Source organism: Gymnoscopelus microlampas, assembly GCF_963454915.1.
Source record: "Gymnoscopelus microlampas genome assembly, chromosome: 11".
NCBI classification, from domain to species: Eukaryota; Metazoa; Chordata; class Actinopteri; order Myctophiformes; family Myctophidae; genus Gymnoscopelus; species Gymnoscopelus microlampas.
In genome coordinates, this window is record NC_139948.1 from 50,969,234 (window position 1) to 50,990,479 (window position 21,246).

At 37.7% G+C, this 21,246-nt stretch overlaps 1 protein-coding gene across 1 annotated transcript; it reads left to right on the forward strand.

The window, feature by feature from the left end:
- Positions 1 to 3,597: 3,597 nt before the first annotated feature.
- Positions 3,598 to 19,396, forward strand: LOC311054847 (uncharacterized protein; the record flags this gene model as incomplete). Its single annotated transcript, XM_084070847.1, has 19 exons — positions 3,598 to 3,710; positions 5,606 to 5,643; positions 6,155 to 6,185; positions 7,694 to 7,722; positions 8,236 to 8,266; positions 8,609 to 8,643; positions 9,433 to 9,612; positions 9,712 to 9,908; positions 10,220 to 10,259; positions 10,832 to 10,874; positions 13,207 to 13,244; positions 14,448 to 14,475; positions 14,813 to 14,847; positions 15,801 to 15,992; positions 16,092 to 16,288; positions 16,600 to 16,639; positions 17,199 to 17,241; positions 18,134 to 18,174; positions 19,365 to 19,396. The coding sequence occupies exons 1-19, from the start codon at positions 3,679 to 3,681 to the stop codon at positions 19,394 to 19,396; spliced, it is 1,302 nt and encodes a 433-aa protein (XP_083926973.1). The 5' UTR covers positions 3,598 to 3,678.
- Positions 19,397 to 21,246: the final 1,850 nt, after the last annotated feature.

Here is a 21,246-nt window from a genome sequence, read left to right on the forward strand (position 1 = left end):
TGCAGGATGCAGTGTAGCTGACACCACCTGGGGAGTCCTGGATCACCGTCCTCCTCTCCCTCCTATCAGCTTCAGGGTCCTGATCTCATCAGTGTTGTCTCACTGCATTGTGTCTACGTGGGTGGTGCTGCACCTCTTTCTCCTCATAGCTGTACCTTGGGTTGGCTCCCACAGTGTCAGTTTGCTTTACACCACTTCCGGGCAGTGGTGTAAAGTAACTAAGTACATTTACTCAAGTACTGTACTTAAGTCAGATTTTTAGGCACTTTTACTTTACTGGCGTATTTCCAATTGTCTATACTTTTACTTCTACTCCACTACATCTCAGAGTTAAATATTGTACTTTTACTCCACTACAATTATTTGAACACTTTAGTTTCTAGTTACTTTGCAGATACATTATTATAAAACACACATTAACCACTTTAGCCCTATTTTATACATAGGCTATTTGAAAAGGGTGCAATACGTTAGTCCGACAGCGCATTCCTCCGACAGCGCAGTGCTCCGACATTAAACAGTAAACCCGAACCAAACCCGCACCCTAACCGCACGCGGATGCCACATAGTCGGAGAAAAGGTCTGTCGGATTAACGCATGCCTCCCATTTGAAAATAGTGGATCTACAAGCTCACAACGCGTTGCGATGAGCTTGTAGATCTGCTATTTTCAAACATTTTAGTACTTTTACTAAGTACATTTTGATGCCAATACTTTTGTACTTTTACTCAAGTAAATTTTGAATTCCGGACTTTTACTTGTAACAGAGTACTTCTACATTGCAGTATTGATACTTTTACTTAATTTGAGTACTTTTTCCACCACTGCTTCCGGGTGCCTGACACAGTAACCCTTTTCTCCTTGACCTTTTGTAATGGCAGCTTTTAGATGTTACTCTAAGTAAGTTAAACAGATCAGGAAGATGCAGGACTGCGATGTCAGCAATCAAACTCCATACTTTATTGTAGATCTCATCACAGCAGAGAGAGAGACTAGTGTCTCCCTCCAGAGCTTCCCCCAGCGCCCCCCAACAGGAGGAGATAGGTTTTAACTGTTTTTCATATAATTCAAAATGGTGGGAGATCTAAAGGTCAGAGGTCAAAAGTCAGAGTGTGAAAGTTGTTCAGCATGAGCCATGAGGAGACGCATGTGTGCATCGAAGTTTCATGGCTGTAGGTGAAACAGGGCATGAGTTGTACCTGTTCAAAGTTGGCATTTTTCAATTGAGTGCTATAGCGCCACCTTTTGACGAAAGATTGTGAGAATTATTTCTTGATCGTTTTTCATGACCATCTATCATATGGCCGAGTTTCATAAAAAGCGACTGCACGGTTCAGCCAGAACTGCCAAAAGTGGCAGAAGAAACGGAATAATCAGAATAACAATACGGGTCCATGCTGGAAGCCTGGCCCCGTAAATATCACTTAACCTACCAGAGTGCATTTTATATTGGGAATGAATGAATAGATACAATTAAATAAAATGTAATTGTCCTACTCTGGATTTGAACCCCGGTCTCCCGCATGACCATAACATCTGCTGCTCATAGAGAGAGAGTTGATATTGCATGTATGAGCTTCAGGCAGTACTACTTATCAACCAGTCGCTTTTCTACCTGGCACCAAGATCTAAATATCTCAGTGGAAGAGTAGGGAAACCACCTCCAACCTCTGCACATGTACAGGTTATATTAACATACTCTAACAGAATAATAATAGTAATAATAACAATAATAATAATAATAATGCACTATATATTTGTAAAAATCTCAAAGTGCTACAATAAGCAAATGCATAAAAAAAATCAGATCTTCATCAGGACATATACTACTATACGTATATCTTCTGATGAATATCTGAATTGATTTAAACGTTGACAACCCTACAAATGTAGTGTAACTGTAGACTGTTGGTAAAGGATCTCTCTGTGTTTAACTTTGACCTCATGGCAGGCATTTGAACCAAGTCTCCATGTATAAAGGTTCTTTACATGTTTTTCTACCAGCAGTCACACTGCTCATGTTCACCTGACAGGAGCTGTTCTCCTGTTACACCTGACAACAAGGAGAGAGAATATTCATTATAAAATATAATAACTTAATATAACGGTAAGTCAGTTTCTCACATTTTCCCACATGAAGGAAGGTGAACAAAGCAGGTTGTGTGAGATGTTCCACCATGCAATGACAGTAGATGAAGAGAGAAGTGAATGTGATTCCTCCTTCCTCAGTCACAGCACAGGACCCACTGATGAAGATGATTAACAATATTTGAAATTGTACAATTAGAACAATTAATATCAGCGCAATTTGGGACTAGCAAGGTCTTTACACAACGGTGGCCGACGAATGAACAATGTGAAAATATCTGGTGAAAATAGTTGACACTCAGAACAGACCTTGTTCTGAATAAAAATGTTATAATAATAATAATGTTTCTATAGCTTTAGCCATGTAATGTTTGCGGTGTGTGGATGTTCTCATGAATACATAGACTTCACGTACTAAGTAGACCAGACTTCTCAGGGGTCTACTCTGTTTTGGTGCCCACTATTCTCAATGCCCATTTTGTTTTAGTAGCCTACTCTTCATGTGTTTTTTAAAAGGTCTGCAGAATGAATGAATTGCCCTCCATTTGCTCCAATAGTATGTTCAATCTACCTGACTGTCACTCAAAAGTCTGACTCAAGCTTGTTTCATTCAGTCATGTGGTTGATGTTGCTAAAAATTACCACAAGATGCCACTAGATGCCAATTTATGAATACAAAGTGCTGCTATGTATGCCTTGCTGTGACCTTCTCTGAACTAAATCATCATTCAAATTCCTCAAATTTGAATCACCCTCTTCCTGCTGAAAAAATAACAACCAGTGAAAGTCCCTATTTATTTCCTGGGAGTAAAAATATGAAAGTATACATATCAATAAAAACACAGGACATTACAAAGATATACAGTACATAGGGGTATCATAATAAACAAGTATCATGGTCGGTTATTGAGGAAACATATTTAGGGTTTAACTAATTTGGATTGTTTTCATTGTGTTTTCTTCGCTTGCATTTCCTTGTGTCCATGTAATGTTCCAAAAGTAAGACTTCTAGGTTGAACTGTTTTATGTGTGGTTTCCTTGTTCTTGTATTTGTGAATTTGTTAGGCCTACTTATGATTTAAATGCTCCAAGCAAAATGTAAAGTTTCAATATAAACAATATTTAACAATCGGTTTATCTTAAAACTAAATGAATAGTTTAACCAGTCAATGTCTTAAAGAAATATTCTATCAAACCAAAATAATTTTACATTCAGGTCAAGTAAATAACGGTCAAATTTTTAATATTGTAAAGACACACTTTACATCAGCATGGTTTTTTAAATATTGAAAGCACCTGCTTTAGATACATCCATGTATAACTTTAAAACTAAGGTTATCTGGTTTTGTTGGCATCACATTATTTCTTATGCAAATTCCACACTGACTTCCAGCGGGCATCCTTCTACAGAATCATGGTGGCAGTGAGATCAGAGTGAGTCAGAGCAGTAGGGAGTGGCCTTGCAGATTGGACTAGAAGCATTGTGAAAGAATCAGTTCTTACTTTTGACTGCAGGTGAAGTGGTACATAGGTCTATCGGACAAAGAAAAAGTTGTTGCCCAAACCTTTGTCAGACAATAATCGATTGAGATGGGGAATGTTATTGCTGCATTGGTGATTAGGTGAGTGAAACTCATGCTTTTTTAAGTAGATTTTCCCATTTTCACCTAGGAAACGGCATCACTTTTGGTTGATTGATTGAACACTTTATTAATAGTTTGCAAAAACTGCAGCGGTACAATTATACAATGATGCTAAAACATAAAAAGCCCTGAGGGCTTATTGTTTCCATCGTGGTCCTATGTGTTCAATTCATGAAGAATCACTTCTCTTTGAAATGCTATAATATCAATATAATAAAGCAATAATAATTTGGACCCACTTGTTTGGGGTGTTTTTGTCACTTTGTATATTATACGTGTCCTCTGCATTTACCCAACGATTAGTCCATGAGCCAGAGCCCTAAAATTGAGCAATGATTATCAAAAGAGTGGGCAAAACCATACCTATATTGAATTGTTTATAGGGTCAATATAAGTAAATAAATATATGATAACCTATCCACAGGAGCAGCTTTTTCATATTTATCACACATTTTGTTATTTTCCCCATACGTACATGACAGGTGAAAAAATGACAAAATTTAAAAAATAGTTATCATAATGAAACTTCCCCAGTTGATTACTTACATGAAGACAATGATTCATCGTATTGTATCATCGTAAGTTTTCTGAAATTGTATATTTAAATATGCAAATTAGGCATTTAGTCCATGAGCCAGAGCCCCAAAATTGAGCCAGATATTGAATATTCCCTCGTTAAAAACCTTTGACTCCAACATCTTAACAAAATGAAATAAGTATGTTCCAATGTTGATTCTGGAAAGTTATGCAAATTCGGGCATTTTTTTTTTCTTTTTCACCTGTCATGTATGTATGGGGAAAATAACAAAATGTGTGATAAATATGAAAAAGCTGCTCCTGTGGAAGGGTTATTATATATTTATTTACTTATATTGACCCTATAAACTATTTAATATAGGTATGGTTTTTCCCACTCTTTCGATAATGAAATCTTGTCTGGCTCATGGACTATATATCAGGAGCAGCACGAGTGCTATAGTAGAGCACTCGGAGCAGTTAGGGGATAAGTGTTTTGCTCACGGACACTTCAACTGTGCCGGGACATGGATCTTTTTAGCTGAACTTGCAGCACCTCATTGAGCTCTGATTGGCACTCTGACAGAAAGTAATGACTCCTTTTACATTACATGTTAAAGGAGTAGTTCACCCCAAAATTACTTATTTTATATCAATTACACACCGCATGAAGCCTTAAATTCATGGTCAATGTTTTTGTTGCATTCCTAAGCCAATCATTTTATGAGCGGCAGAGTCCCTTGTAGGAGACTTAAAGAGTATAGGAGACTCTTTGACACTGACGACGCGGTCATCAAATTATTGGTTTAGGATTAGGAATGTGACAAAAACTAAAATCTCCATGAATTCAAGGCTTCATTGGGTGAGTAATTAATAGAAAATAAGTGATTTTTTGGGTGAACTACTCCTTTAAGACACTGCAGGCCTTTGATGACCATTAGAAAAACAAACAACATTATTCTGATACTCATTATTTAAGACCCTTGTCACATGGTAATGTGTAATGTACAGGCTGTACTGTGATGTCCATGCCTGTCCTATGTTTACTGAAAACAAGAAAACTGCCTGCACTCAATGAAGGTCCATTTCACATAGATTTACTGTGTCTCACCCAGACGATCTATGTGAAATGGGCCTTCTTTGAGTGCTCAGTACATCTACTGTATGTGAAAAGGACATTCATGGAGTGCTGGCTGTTTTTTTGTTATGTCGGGCCGTGCACTTTGAGATATTTTTTTATAATTCAGTGTTGCTGTCTTTCTGCTTTTCAGTATTTTCTCTCTGTCCTATTTTTAGTCACCCACTTGCTGGGGGTCATTTCATCTCATGTTATTTTCTGTTTATTGTCTGTTCCTCAGATTATTCACATCACAACCTAACAAACTACAGGTTCATGGTAAGAACATAATATGGGCTACACTTTTACTAATTAAATAAAGTTACAAGACCTTTAGAAACAAATATAGCAGGTATAGTTTCACAATGTCACTGTAACTGGTTTGGAGATGGACACACAGATTAATGCAGCTAGGCATGGTAACTAATTAGTCATTTATTTCATAATATTATTTCTAATTCTTAGCCTATTCATTATTGCCTTTACTATTGGTTGTATGTAATGTGGGTGCCTAAAGGTGGCCTTTTCTATGGTTGCAAATTGCTTTTGAGTAAAACTTCCAGTCAATATTGTGATCTCTGTCAGGCAGAGCTGTCCATTCAGCTGTCGTAAAATTGCCTGTTTGTTTGTCTGTTTGTATGCATGTGTTGGCACCTTTCCAACAGGCAGTATTTAGAGGCACAAATGTGCAAAAGTGACACATTGTATGTTCATGATGACCTGATGTCTCTCTCTCTCTCTCTCTCTCTCTCTCTCTCTCTCTCTCTCTCTCTCTCTCTCTCTCTCTCAGCCCCTCCCCCAGAGGAACCAAACAGCACCAGGTAATATATTTCACTCTTATTGTATTTTGGTCTCTTGAGTCTCTGTCATTAAATTGTATTACATTTGTTTTTGTAAGATCTTAAAGGAATATTTCACTTTCAAAAACACTCTGGGTCATTTTATCGTCTACTCAGGCTTTTGTGAGCCCTCCAGACAGTTTTTAAGTTGCTTGATTCAGTAATTAGATATTTGATATTCATTTTATCAGACACGCCCTCTTCCTATACAAACCCATTGTAACTTCAAACTCCATTGTTTGCATGTTAGATTCATCAGAAACACCCGTCCTTGGTTCTGGTGACTCACCCTGCCCTCCTAATACGTGAGGGGGCCGTGTTTTTTCTATTACTTTTTTCATTTATTTTTAATATTTTCTTCGGAAAATGAAAAAAATTAAATACAATAAAATAAAATAAATGAAAAAAGTAATAGAAAAAAACGCCCCCCTCGCGTATTAGGAGGGCAGGGTGAGTCACCAGAACTAAGGACGGGTGTTTTTGATGAATCTAACATGTTAAAAATGGAGTTTGAAGTTACAATGGGTTGTATAGGAAGGGGGCGTGTCTGAAAACAATAATATCAAATATCTAAATACTTAATCAAGCAACTTAAAAACGGTCTGGAGGGCTCACAAAAGCCTGAGTAGACGATAAAATTACCCAAAGTTTATTTGAAAGTGAAACATCCCTTTAAATATGTTCTGAGGAGGTGTATTACCAATGTGACTGAGTTTTACCAAGTGATGACCTGACCTGAAAGACAACCATTTTTTTAGTTTGACATTTCACATACTTCTATACAGTATACTTACTATATATTCTAATACTCATTAATTAACTCATTCACTGCCACGGACTACAAAACATATTTTTTTCCAATTAGCAATTCTCTAACGGGCGCGATAAACGTTTTTTAAAAAAAATGATTTTTATAAAAGATCGTACTGTTCTTTATCACCCACAGTGACCACTTTCACTGTAACTCACCCGGATACGGAAAGATCCTTTTTCCCGAATATGCAGCAATTCATTGAGCTCTGATTGGCACTCTGATGGAATGTAATGACATCATATTTAGTCCATGAGCCAGAGCCCCAAAATTGAGCCATGGCTTCATTCAAGGCTTCATGGGGTGTGTAATTGATAGAAAATAAGTGTTTTTTTGGGTGAACTACTCCTTTAAGACACTGCAGGACTTTGATGACCATTAGAAAAACAAACAGCATTATTCTGATACTCATTATTTAAGACCCCTGTCACATGGTAATCACCCAGACAGAGCAACGGACAATACATGTGATGTGAAAAGGACATTCATGGAGTGCTGGCTGTTTTTTTTTTTTTTTTTTCTCGTTATATTGTCGGGCCGTGCTCTTTGAGATTGTTTGTATAATTCAGTGTTGCTGGATTTCTGCTTTGAAGTGCTTTCTCTCTGTCCTATTTTAGTGACCTGCTTGCTGGTGGTCATTTCATCTCATGCTATTTTCTGTTTATTGTGTGTTCCTCAGACCAAAGAAGAACAGACCAGAGGATCATGGTAAGAACATAATATGTGCTAAACTTTTACTAATTCAATAAAGTTGAATTAGACATTTATAAACACATTCTAGCAGAAGTTTCACAATGCTACAACTGGTTTGGAGACAGAAGAGATTAATGCAGCTAGGTATGGTAACTAATTAGTAATTTATTTTATAATACTTAGCCTATTCATTATTGCCTTTACTATTGGTTGTATGTAATGTGGGTGCCTAAAGGTGGCCTTTTCTATGGTTGCAAATTGCTTTTGAGTAAAACTTCCAGTCAAAATTGTGATCTCTGTCAGGCAGAGCTGTCCATTCAGCTGTCGTAAAATTGCCTGTTTGTTTGTCTGTTTGTATGCATGTGTTGGCACCTTTCCAACAGGCAGTATTTAGAGGCACAAATTTGCAAAAGTGACACATTGTATGTTCATGATTACCTGATCTCTCTCTCTCTCTCTCTCTCTCTCTCTCTCTCTCTCTCTCTCTCTCTCTCTCTCTCTCTCTCTCTCTCTCTCTCTCTCTCTCAGCCCATTGCCCAAAGGAACCATACAGCACCAGGTAATATATTTCACTCTCACTGTACTTTGGTCTCTTGCGTCTCTGTCATTAAATTGTATTACATTTGTTTTTGTAAGATCTTACATATGTTCTGAGGAGGTGTATTACCAATGTGACTGAGTTTTACCACGTGATGAACTGAAAGAAAACCATTTTTAAAATTTTTCATTTAACATACTCCTATACAGTATACTTACTGTATATTCTGATACTCATTAATTAAGACACTTGTTACATGGTAATGTGGGTTGTACTTTGAAGACCATGATTGTCCTATTTTAGTGTCTGTTCTTGCAGGTGGTCATTTTATCTGATGTTAATTCTCTGTTTGTCAATCCTCAGCCCATCACAGAAGAAGATAAAACAGGACTCTGAGAGTAAGAACTGTTGATAACATTGCAGAATCTTCCAAGTTAAAACTCTATTATGTTTTTCTTTACTTTTTTATGAATACATTTTAGGTTGTCCAATCTGTATTGTAGAGCATTGGTTCTCAAAGTGGGGTTCGGGGACCCCCAGGGGTCCTTGAGGGGGTACCAGGGGGTCCCCAGCTAAATTTGTTAATATAGCGTCACAATCATTTTAACCACTTAAACCATTATTTTATACCTTGGCTATTCAAAAATATCAGATATACACAGCTTAGCGCAGCTATGAGCTTCTAGATCTGCTATTTTTGAAAAATATTGAAAATGTGTGCAAATCTTTGAACATATATATTTTTTATTGTTAACATTTTTAACTCAGATCTTTACTTCTGAGGGGTCCCTGGCACAAAAAAAGTAATTTCAGATGGGGGGTCCGTGGCCAAATAAATATCAATTTGGGGGTCCTTGGCATGAAAAAGTTTGAGAACCACTGTTGTAGAGTATGTTAATACAATATAACTTGTACCTGCTCTTCTATTGAGACTTTTAGATCCTGCGTCAAAGTTGGACATGACCTTTTACACAATCCTGTTTGTGGTTTGACACAAATTGTGACCTGAAGGTCAAAATGTTATTTTCCCCAGAGCAAATATGCAGGCTCTATTAGCTCAGTGGTAAAAATGTCAGCAATTGCACAGGAGAATGTCGTTCAAATCTGGGGTAGAACAGTTACATATTCAGCTTGACTGTTTCCTCAGTAAAATCTCCAGCCTTATGTTCTCTCTATCTTGACACCAGGGAAGGTCTTCAATGTCCACATTGTTGTGACTGGAAAGACTGGTGGTGCCCATGAATCATTCATTAGACAAAGCCAGATTCAGCAAAAATCTGTGGCAGAAAGTGACTACATCCTGGCTTTCTGTCCAATCCCCTCACGAATTGGAACTGATGTCCAGGCGGCAATGGAAAAGATTCCAAGTGAGAAATCCTCTGATAAGAGTTTTTTGGTTAAATTAATGTATAAATCATCCATCCAGGTCAATGTATTTTATTTATTAATTGTCTCTCTCTTAAAAGGTGGTAAACCAGTGATTCTGGTGGTGATGCATCACACATGGGATGCTGAAGCTCCTCTAGGTGACAGCAGTAAACATGTGAGCAGAAAAGATATCATCCTCACTGTCGACACTCTGTTCTGGGAAGGTGAATTCCTGACCTGCAGCCACAACGAGAAAGCCTTCAATAAAGTCCTGGATGCTGTTCATCATTCTTTGGTACACATTTTATTTACACATGAATATTATTTTGCAATATATTGCTTTTTTTCTCAGAGGTCTGAGTACAGGGTCAGGTTGGAGCTTGTTATCGATCCAGTGTCTTGCTTAAGGACACGTCGACAGGACAGACAGGACTTAAACCCAAATGCCCTTATCAATTGTTATACTGGATAAGGACATCCGCTAAATAACTAAATATACTTTACCAGTATATAACACATCAGTATGAATATAGTAATGATGTCACACTGGGAACTACACAAGCTGTTGTGCTCGCTGTCTGATAACATGCTTTTTAAACTTTCCAGAACACCAAGAAATCCACCTGGGGGATTTCAGGATTGGCTCGTAAGTTGCATTACAAACATCAAGAGAAAACATATTCTAATGTCAGATGTGAGATGTCAGACCATTTTGAACACATTGGGCCTCATTCACCAACCGTTCTTAAGAGGAAATTTCTTCTTAGACCCACCTAGGAAGTTTTTAAGAAGATTTTGGCATACACCAATGTTTTCTTAGCTGTGATCTGTTCTTAGGTAAGAACAGAATCTAAGCACACTGAAGAGCACGCTTAGGCACATTTGAGTGCTGATATTTTGTGCAAATTAACTGTTTATCCGTTTTTCTCAATTCTACTATTGAAAAATATAGGATTTAAATTACAATATTTGTATCATATCTTTAGAGCAGTGGTTCCCAAAGTGTGGTCTGGGGACCCCCAGGGGTCCTTGAGGGAGTTCCAGGGGGTCCACAGCAAAACAAGGAACAGTTGAACTACCTTAACCCTATTTTATACTTTGTTTGAAAATAGCCGATCTACAAGCTCACAACGCGTCCCATTACTGCCCATTTTGAGCTTGTAGATTGGTTATTTTCGAATAATTTTGATAACATGTCTTTTTTTCCTTTCTTTCCAGCCCACTCTGAAATCCACCAGGAAGACCTTTACAAGAACAGCTTGTAAGTTGCATTACAAACTTAAAACATATTCTAATGTCAGATTTGAATATTAAGTTGCCAACATACATTAGTAGATATTCATAATGTGGATGCATTGTGTCAAGCTGTGTTTGTTGTGTGGTGTATGACTGAGGAAGTCAAGCCCACTCACTTCTGTCTTCTGGTCGGAGATACAGGAGAAAAGGAAAAGGAAACCTTTGTTAACCCCATAGAAATATAGTTTCAGCTTCACCCAGCTGATGGCAGTTCAGATGGCCATGATTAGCGCTCGGGGCAGGCAGGTAGGGGTTAAGTGTCTTCCTCAGGGACACTTTGACACATAGCCAGAGCTAGGAAGAACTGGGTACCTTCTGTATCTCATACTGTGTCTCTACCCATTCAGCTGGCCTCCCATATGAACAAGTCTTAGTCACACTGTCAGGTTCATTGACAGCTTTTACCTGCGGCCATTACACTGCTGAACAAAGCAACCAATATATTCACATTGAGAATACATGTGCACTTAAAACATGTTTTGCAATATTACAATATGTGTCAGAGTACAGCAGTTATGGCCCCATGTAGGCCCTGGTCATTAAAAAATAAATTTTATATATATATATATATATATATATATATATATATATATATATATATATATATATATATATATATATATATATATATATATATATATATATATATATATATATGTATTAGGGCCGGGACTTTATCGCGTTAATTTCGATCAATTAATTACAGAAAAAATATCGCGTTAAAAAAATTAACGCATTTTAATCGCACCTATTTTTGCACCGCGGAACGTTTCTCGCTGGACGAGTTTCAGACGGACCTATTATAACAGCGCACCAGCCCCAACGTGCTTCTCACACAACAACAATTGCTGCAGTCAGCACGGTGCACTAACATGAAAGGAGACGCGACCGCATAGCCTGCTTGATAATGTTGGCTGGGCAAATCAGAATCTGTAATGGATGCCCCCCCTCTACGCGCGCGCGTGCTCCCCCCCACCCCGTTTGTCCCGTTTGGGGGGGGGTGCACGATGTGGTGCGGGTCACATGCGCGCGATTTTTATTAATAATTAATTAAACTACTATAGGCCTACTATCTACAACCTAACAATGCATTGCGCTTGTTGATCTGCTATTTTCAAATGGCCAATATAGGGCATAAGTGGTTACTGTATGTTTTGTAATAATAATCAAAATCTACAATGTAACTAGTAACTAAAGTTTTCAAATAATTGTAGTGGAGTAAAAGTACAATATTTGCCTCTGAGCAGGGTTGAGCTCTAGGGGGTACGGGCGGGTACGGCGTACCCTTAGTTCTGAGACTGTGGGGGCTGGGGGCTCGCGCGTGCTCCACATGCACTCACCGTCAGCGGCGGTCGTTAACACCTTAAAGTTTAAACAATAGCCTCTGAAGGTTCGCGCCGTCAGTGGCGAGACATTCTCAATAGCGTCTACCTGGCTGCTTTGCATAACATTAGGCTACTGGAGAAAAGCCATGGACTTGAATTGAATGTGCACTGCAGAGTGTGAGGGGGATTGCTTAGCAGAGCACCCAGTTCTCTGAGACAAGACAAAGACAAGGTGTCTGATTATTTTAACTGCTTATGTGTGGGTGAGTCTATGTAAAGGGATTTTATATAAAACTAAAAGGAAAATAAAATAATTGATTAATTGAAACAAAAATAAAAACAACAAATTAACAATGCAACAAAATAATAAGAAATATAAATACATTAATAATCACATGTTGAATACAGTATTAGTAAGTGGCTATGTGCACATGCCTGCGCACGTGCGCGCGCACGTGACGTCATAAAATACAGTACCCTTAGTTCAAAAATCCACAGCTCACCACTGCCTCTGAGATGTAGTGGAGTAGAAGTAAACGTATTAGAAATTGGAAATACTCGAGTCAAGTGCAAACGCCTTGAAATTATACTTAAGTACAGGAGTTAAAGACATATGCCAAAATCCATTTGAAAAAATTGCTTTTCACTGTTCTCAGGTCAAATATTGATATGCGATTAAAATGCGATTAATTGCGATTAATTAATTACAAAGCCTCTAATTAATTAGATTAATTTTTTTATCGAGTCCCAGCCCTAATATATATATATATATATATATATGAAAATATTTGCAGAAGATATACTTGTTTGAATGAGGTTAAACCTGAAATCCTGAGGAATTGTCTCTCAAGTTTTTAAAACCTCTCTGCCAGGTAATGGTACACTTTGGTCAAAACTTGAGAATGATAACCAATTACACCACACATGTAAATGTATGATTTCACATGCAAATGTTTGTCTCTGCCCCCAAAGGAGTCTTGACTCACAAAAGGCGTGTGGTCGGCACAGTGGTAAGTCCCTGCCCAGAATTACAGAGGTTGTGGGTTCGAATCCACCGTGGTGCATCCGGCTTTGCGAATACAATTGGCCCGTGTTCGGGCCAGGGAGGGTGATAATTGTAATTACACGTACTCCTACGAGTTGGGGCGGCACCTGTCAGTGTTCCTCTCCACAGAATGTGTGTGGAGAGGAATTCATTGGCACAACGACTAAAATTGGGGAGAAAACGGGGGGAAAAAATAATAATTGGCTACCCTAAAAAAATAAATAAAGGAAACTCACAAAAAAACATAAGCCTTTTTTTAATTGACAAATGTTAAATATGTACTGATCCTAAAATGGTTATAATGAGAATGTTCTTCAACATTCAAACTTTGGTAATACAAAATACAAAAGGACAAAAAAAAACAAAAAAAAAAACAATTTTCTTAATTTACAATAATTCCTAAATGACCCATGGGGAACCTTTCTTTGGGTTCGGTTTATGACAAATATGGGCATAAATGAATGCCAAAAGTATTACTATACTGTGTTTTACTATAAAAAAAATGTTTAAAAAAACTTATTTTGTAACTTATGGTTTGTGCTTGTACTTTGCAAGATGAACTTGTAAACATATGTTGTACTATAGATTTAATATAACATTTGTGAACAGAAATAGTATGAATGCAAATTAAATGCAACACTCCTGCTACAGACAACACACACTTTATAGCGCTCCATGCCAACCAGGGTTGTCATGTTTTGCACAATTACATACAGTGTCTTGGTGTTATTCTATACATTTAGCTACATCCATAAGATGTGTTGTCTCAAAATAATCAGACAATCAAAATATGAAATAAAGATAGATATACATATATGCATATACATTGTGTATAAGGCCATTTTGAACGCAATTCTTCAAGGGCACACTGGTGTCTGATCAATAGAGAAAATAAGGCAGTTTATCCACAAAGGTATATATGGAGCATTGCTAGTTAAATCTTGTCCCATACAATCATCTGTAACATCACTGAGTGTGTGTGCAAATGTATGCATGTCTTGGCACCTTTCCAACGGGCAGCCACAGTATATTAGAGACACAACCCTGCAAAAGTGACACATTGTATGTTCATAAGGATCTGACACCTCTCTCTCTCTCTCTCTCTCTCTCTCTCTCTCTCTCTCTCTCTCTCTCTCTCTCTCTCTCTCTCTCTCTCTCTCTCTCTCAGCCTCTCCCGTACCTCCCACCAGCACCAGGTAATATATTTCACTCTTACTGTACTTTAGTCTCTTGAGTCTCTCTCATTAAATTGTATTTCATTTGTTTTTGAAAGATCTTACATATTTTCTGAGGAGATGTATTACCAATGTGACTGAGCTTTAAGTGATGACCTGAAAGAAAACCATTTTTTAAATTTTCATTTAACATACTCCTATACAGTATACTTACTGTATATTCTGATACTCATTAATGAAGACACTTGTTACATGGTAATATGGTTGTACTTTGAAGACTATGATTGTCCTATTTTAGTGTCTGTTCTTGATGGTGGTCTTTTTATCTGATATTAATTCTCTGCTTGTCAATCCTCAGCCCATCAGAGAAGAAGATTAAACAGGAAACTCAGAGTAAGAGTTGTTGATAAAATTGCAGAATCTTCCAAGTTAAAACTCTATTATGTTTTTCTTTACTTTTTTATAAATACATTTTATGTTGTCCAATCTGTATGGAGCACCGAAGTCCTGACGTCACTGCCAGTAGAGGGCGCTTTCCGCAGGTTCATGGCTTTACTCTTTGTATTGGTATCCTCATTGGGGAATCTTAGATCGCTTCATATAAGAACTGTGTTCCAAAAATAAACACACCACCCTGTTTTTTTTACTCATATGGATATGAAGCATCAAGGTGTAAATGTACACATTTACCCAAAGAGTAACACAATATAAACACTAGAAAAGAGTCAAACAACCCAAAGACTACATTTCCCATGAACGCGGCTGCTGTGGTGACAGTGGTTTCAGACCCGGAAGTAGTAGTTCTTAAGACTTTTAAGGCAGAATGAATTCCATTTTTTCCAGAAACAGGCTGTATCAAATATGAATGAATATCATAAACGATGCAGAGCCACCCCCCTGACAAAAACGCCAAGGTGGTGTGTTTATGTTTGGAACACAGTTCTTATATGACGTGATCTAAGATTCCCAAATGGGGATTTCAACACAAAAAAATAAAGCCACAAACCCGTGGAACAGCGCCATCTAGTCGCAGTGACGTGACGAGTATGTTGATACAATATAACTTGTACATTTGAGGTGTTTGTTTTTGGTCTCCCTGCTCTTCTATTGAGACATTTAGATACAGTGTAAAAGTTGGACAAAGCCTTTTACACAATCCTGTTTGTGGTTTGACACAAAATGTTATTTTCCCCAGAGCAAATATGCAGGCTCTATTAGCTCAGTGGTAAAATCGTCAGCAATTGCACAGGAGAATGTCGTTCAAATCCGGGGTACAGTTACACATTCAGCTTGACTGTTTCCTCAGTAAGATCTCCAGCCTTATGTTCTCTCCATCTTGACACCAGGACAGGTCTTCAATGTCCACATTGTTGTGACTGGAGAGACCCGTGGTGCCCATGAAACATTCATTAGACAACTTGAAGAGAGAACACAGATTCAGCAGAAATCTGTGGCAGAAAGTGACTACATCCTGGCTTTCTGTCCAATCCCCTCACGAATTGGAACTGATGTCCAGGCGGCAATGGAAAAGATTCCAAGTAAGAAATCCTCTGATAAGAGTTTTTTGGTTAAATTAATGTATAAATCATCCATCCAGGTCAATGTATTTTATTTATTAATTGTCTCTCTCTTAAAAGGTGGTAAACCAGTGATTCTGGTGGTGATGAATCACACATGGGATGCTGAAGCTCCTCTAGGTGACAGCAGTAAATATGTGAGCAGAAAAGATGTCATCCTCACTGTCGACACTCTGTTCTGGGAAGGTGAATTCCTGACCTGCAGCCACAATGAGAAAGCCTTCAAAAAAGTCCTGGATGCTGTTCATCATTCTTTGGTACACATTTTATTTACACATGAATATTATTTTGCAATATATTGCTTTTTTTCTCAGAGGTCTGAGTACAGGGTCAGGTTGGAGCTTGTTATCGATCCAGTGTCTTGCTTAAGGACACGTCGACAGGACAGACAGGACTTAAACCCAAATACCCTTATCAATTGTTATACTGGATAAGGACATCCGCTAAATAACTAAATATACTTTACCAGTATATAACACATCAGTATGAATATAGTAATGATGTCACATTGGGAACTACACAAGCTGTTGTGCTCGCTGTCTGATAACATGCTTTTTAAACTTTCCAGAACACCAAGAAATCCACCTGGGGGATTTCAGGATTGGCTCGTAAGTTGCATTACAAACATCAAGAGAAACCATATTCTAATGTCAGATGTGAAATGTCAGACCATTTTGAACACATTGGGCCTCATTCACCAACCGTTCTTAAGAGGAAATTTCTTCTTAGACCCACCTAGGAAGTTTTTAAGAATATTTTGGCATACACCAATGTTGTGATCTGTTCTTAGGTAAGAACAGAATCTAAGCAAACTGAAGAGCACTCTTAGGCACATTTGAGTGCCGATATGTTGTGCAAATTAACTGTTTATTCGTTTTTCTACTTTTGCAAAATATAGGATTTAAATTACAATAATATTTGTATCATATCTTTAGAGCAGTGGTTCCCAAAGTGTGGTCTGGGGACCCCCAGGGGTTCTTGAGGGAGTTCCAGGGGGTCCACAACAAAACAAGGAACAGTTTAACTACTTTTAACCCTATTTTATACTTTGTTTGAAAATAGCCGATCTACAAGCTCACAACGCGTCCCATTACTGTCCATTTTGAGCTTGTAGATTTTCTATTTTCGAAACATTTTAAAATATGCCTTTTTTTCCTTTCTTTCCAGCCCACTCTGAAATCCACCAGGAAGACCTTTACAAGAACAGCTTGTAAGTTGCATTACAAACTTAAAGAGAAAACATATTCTAATGTCAGATTTGAATATTAAGTTGCCAACATACATTAGTAGCTCATAATGTGGATGCATTGTGTCAAGCTGTGTTTGTTGTGTGGTGTATGACTGAGGAAGTCAAGCCCACTCACTTCTGTCTTCTGGTCGGAGATACAGGAGAAAAGGAAACCTTTGTTAACCCCATAGAAATATAGTTTCAGCTTCACCCAGCTGATGGCAGTTCAGATGGCCATGATTAGCGCTCGGGGCAGGCAGGTAGGGGTTAAGTGTCTTCCTCAGGGACACTTTGACACATAGCCAGAGCTAGGAAGAACTGGGTACCTTCTGTATCTCATACTGTGTCTCTACCCATTCAGCTGGCCTCCCATATGAACAAGTCTGTATAGTCACACTGTCAGGTTCATTGACAGCTTTTACCTACAGCCCTTACACTGCTGAACAAAGCAACCAATATATTCACATTGAAAATACATGTGCACTTAAAACATGTTTTGCAATATTACAATATGTGTCCAAATACATCAGTTTTGACCCCATATAGGCCCTGGTCATTAAAACAAAAAGAAGAAAAAAAAATATATATATAAAAATATTTGCAGAAGATATACTTGTTTGAATGAGGTTAAACCTGAAATCTAGAAGCTGAGGAATTGGCTCTCAAACTTTGTGAAGTTTTTAAAACCTCTTTGCCAGGTAATGTAAACAATAGTTGGTTAACTCTACCCCTCACCACTCCTCTAACCAAAACAAACTGCCATGTTGAATAGAGAGGGAGGTACACTTTGGTCAAAACTTGAGAATGATAACCAATTACACCACACATGTAAATGTATGATTTCACATGCAAATGTTTGTCTCTGCCCCCATAGGAGTCTTGAAAACTCACAAAAGGCGCGCGGTTGGCAAAGTGGTAAGTCCCTGCCCAGAATTACAGAGGTTGTGGGTTCGAATCCACCGTGGTGCATCCGGCTTTGCGAATACAATTGGCCCGTGTTCGGGCCAGGGAGGGTGATAATTGTAATTACACGTTACACTTAAAGAATAATAGCTGACTACCCTAAAGAAAAAAAATAAAGGAAACTCACAAAAAAACATAAGCCTTTTTTTAAAAGACAAATGTTAAATATGTACTGATCCTAAAATGGTTATAATGAGAATGTTCTTCAACATTCAAACTTTGGTAATACAAAATACAAAAGGACAAAAAACAAAAAAAAAACGATTTCCTTAATTTACAATAATTCCTAAATGACCCATGGGGAACCTTTCTTTGGGTCCGGTTTATGACAAATATGGGCTTAAATTAATGCCAAAAGTATTACTATACTGTGTTTTACTATAAAAAAAAATGTTTTAAAAAACTTGTATTTGTAACTTATGGTTTGTGCTTGTACTTTGCAAGATGAACTTGTAAACATATGTTGTACTTGTGTATGTAGATTTAATATAACATTTGTGAACAGAAATAGTTTGAATGCAAATTCAATGCAACACTCCTGCTACAGACAACACACACTTTATAGAAAGACTTTTGGCATGAATTCTGTGCCAATCAGAGCTTCAGTGGCGCTCCATGCCAACCAGGGTTGTCATGTTTGGCACAATTACATACAGTGTCTTGGTGTTATTCTATACATTTAGCTACATCCATAAGATGTGTTGTCTCAAAATAATCAGACAATCAAAATATGAAATAAAGATAGATATACATATTGCATATACATTGTGTATAAGGCCATTTTGAACGCAATTCTTCAAGGGCACACTGGTGTCTGATCAATAGAGAAATTAAGGCAGTTTATCCACAAAGGTATATATGGAGCATTGCTAGTTAAATCTGGTCCCATACAATCATCTGTAACATCACTGAGTGTGTGTGCAAATTTATGTATGTCTTGGCACCTTTCCAACGGGCAGCCACAGTATATTAGAGAGACAACCCTGCAAAAGTGGCACATGTATGTTCATAAGGACCTGACACCTCTCTCTCTCTCTCTCTCTCTCTCTCTCTCTCTCTCTCTCTCTCTCTCTCTCTCTCTTTCTCTCTCTCTCTCTCTCTCTCTCTCTCTCTCTCTCTCTCTCTCTCTCTCTCTCTCTCAGCGTCTCCCATACCTCCCACCAGCACCAGGTAATATATTTCACTCTTACTGTACTTTAGTCTCTTGAGTCTCTCTCATTAAATTGTATTTCATTTGTTTTTGAAAGATCTTACATATTTTCTGAGATGTATTACCAATGTGACTGAGCATTAAGTGATGACCTGAAAGAAAACCATTTTTAAAATTTTCATTTAACATACTCCTATACAGTATACTTAGTGTATATTCTGATACTCATTAATGAAGACACTTGTTACATGGTAATATGGTTGTACTTTGAAGACTATGATTGTCCTATTTTAGTGTCCTATATTACAATATGTGTCCAAATACATCAGTTTTGACCCCATATAGGCCCTGGTCATTAAAAAAAAAAAGAAAAAAATATATAAATATATATATATATATATATAAATATTTGCAGAAGATATACTTGTTTGAATGAGGTTAAACCTGAAATCTAGAAGCTGAGGAATTGGCTCTCAAACTTTGTGAAGTTTTTAAAACCTCTTTGCCAGGTAATGGTGTAAACAATAGTTGGTTAACTCTACCCCTCACCACTCCTCTAACCAAAACAAACTGCCATGTTGAATAGAGAGGGAGGTACACTTTGGTCAAAACTTGAGAATGATAACCAATTACACCACACATGTAAATGTATGATTTCACATGCAAATGTTTGTCTCTGCCCCCATAGGAGTCTTGAAAACTCACAAAAGGCGCGCGGTTGGCAAAGTGGTAAGTCCCTGCCCAGAATTACAGAGGTTGTGGGTTCGAATCCACCGTGGTGCATCCGGCTTTGCGAATACAATTGGCCCGTGTTCGGGCCAGGGAGGGTGATAATTGTAATTACACGTTACACTTAAAGAATAATAGCTGACTACCCTAAAGAAAAAAAATAAAGGAAACTCACAAAAAAACATAAGCCTTTTTTTAAAAGACAAATGTTAAATATGTACTGATCCTAAAATGGTTATAATGAGAATGTTCTTCAACATTCAAACTTTGGTAATACAAAATACAAAAGGACAAAAAACAAAAAAAAACGATTTCCTTAATTTACAATAATTCCTAAATGACCCATGGGGAACCTTTCTTTGGGTCCGGTTTATGACAAATATGGGCTTAAATTTGTAACTTATGGTTTGTGCTTGTACTTTGCAAGATGAACTTGTAAACATATGTTGTACTTGTGTATGTAGATTTAATATAACATTTGTGAACAGAAATAGTTTGAATGCAAATTCAATGCAACACTCCTGCTACAGACAACACACACTTTATAGAAAGACTTTTGGCATGAATTCTGTGCCAATCAGAGCTTCAGTGGCGCTCCATGCCAACCAGGGTTGTCATGTTTGGCACAATTACATACAGTGTCTTGGTGTTATTCTATACATTTAGCTACATCCATAAGATGTGTTGTCTCAAAATAATCAGACAATCAAAATATGAAATAAAGATAGATATACATATTGCATATACATTGTGTATAAGGCCATTTTGAACGCAATTCTTCAAGGGCACACTGGTGTCTGATCAATAGAGAAATTAAGGCAGTTTATCCACAAAGGTATATATGGAGCATTGCTAGTTAAATCTGGTCCCATACAATCATCTGTAACATCACTGAGTGTGTGTGCAAATGTATGTATGTCTTGGCACCTTTCCAACGGGCAGCCACAGTATATTAGAGAGACAACCCTGCAAAAGTGGCACATGTATGTTCATAAGGACCTGACACCTCTCTCTCTCTCTCTCTCTCTCTCTCTCTCTCTCTCTCTCTCTCTCTCTCTCTCTCTCTCTCTTTCTCTCTCTCTCTCTCTCTCTCTCTCTCTCTCTCTCTCTCTCTCTCTCTCTCTCAGCGTCTCCCATACCTCCCA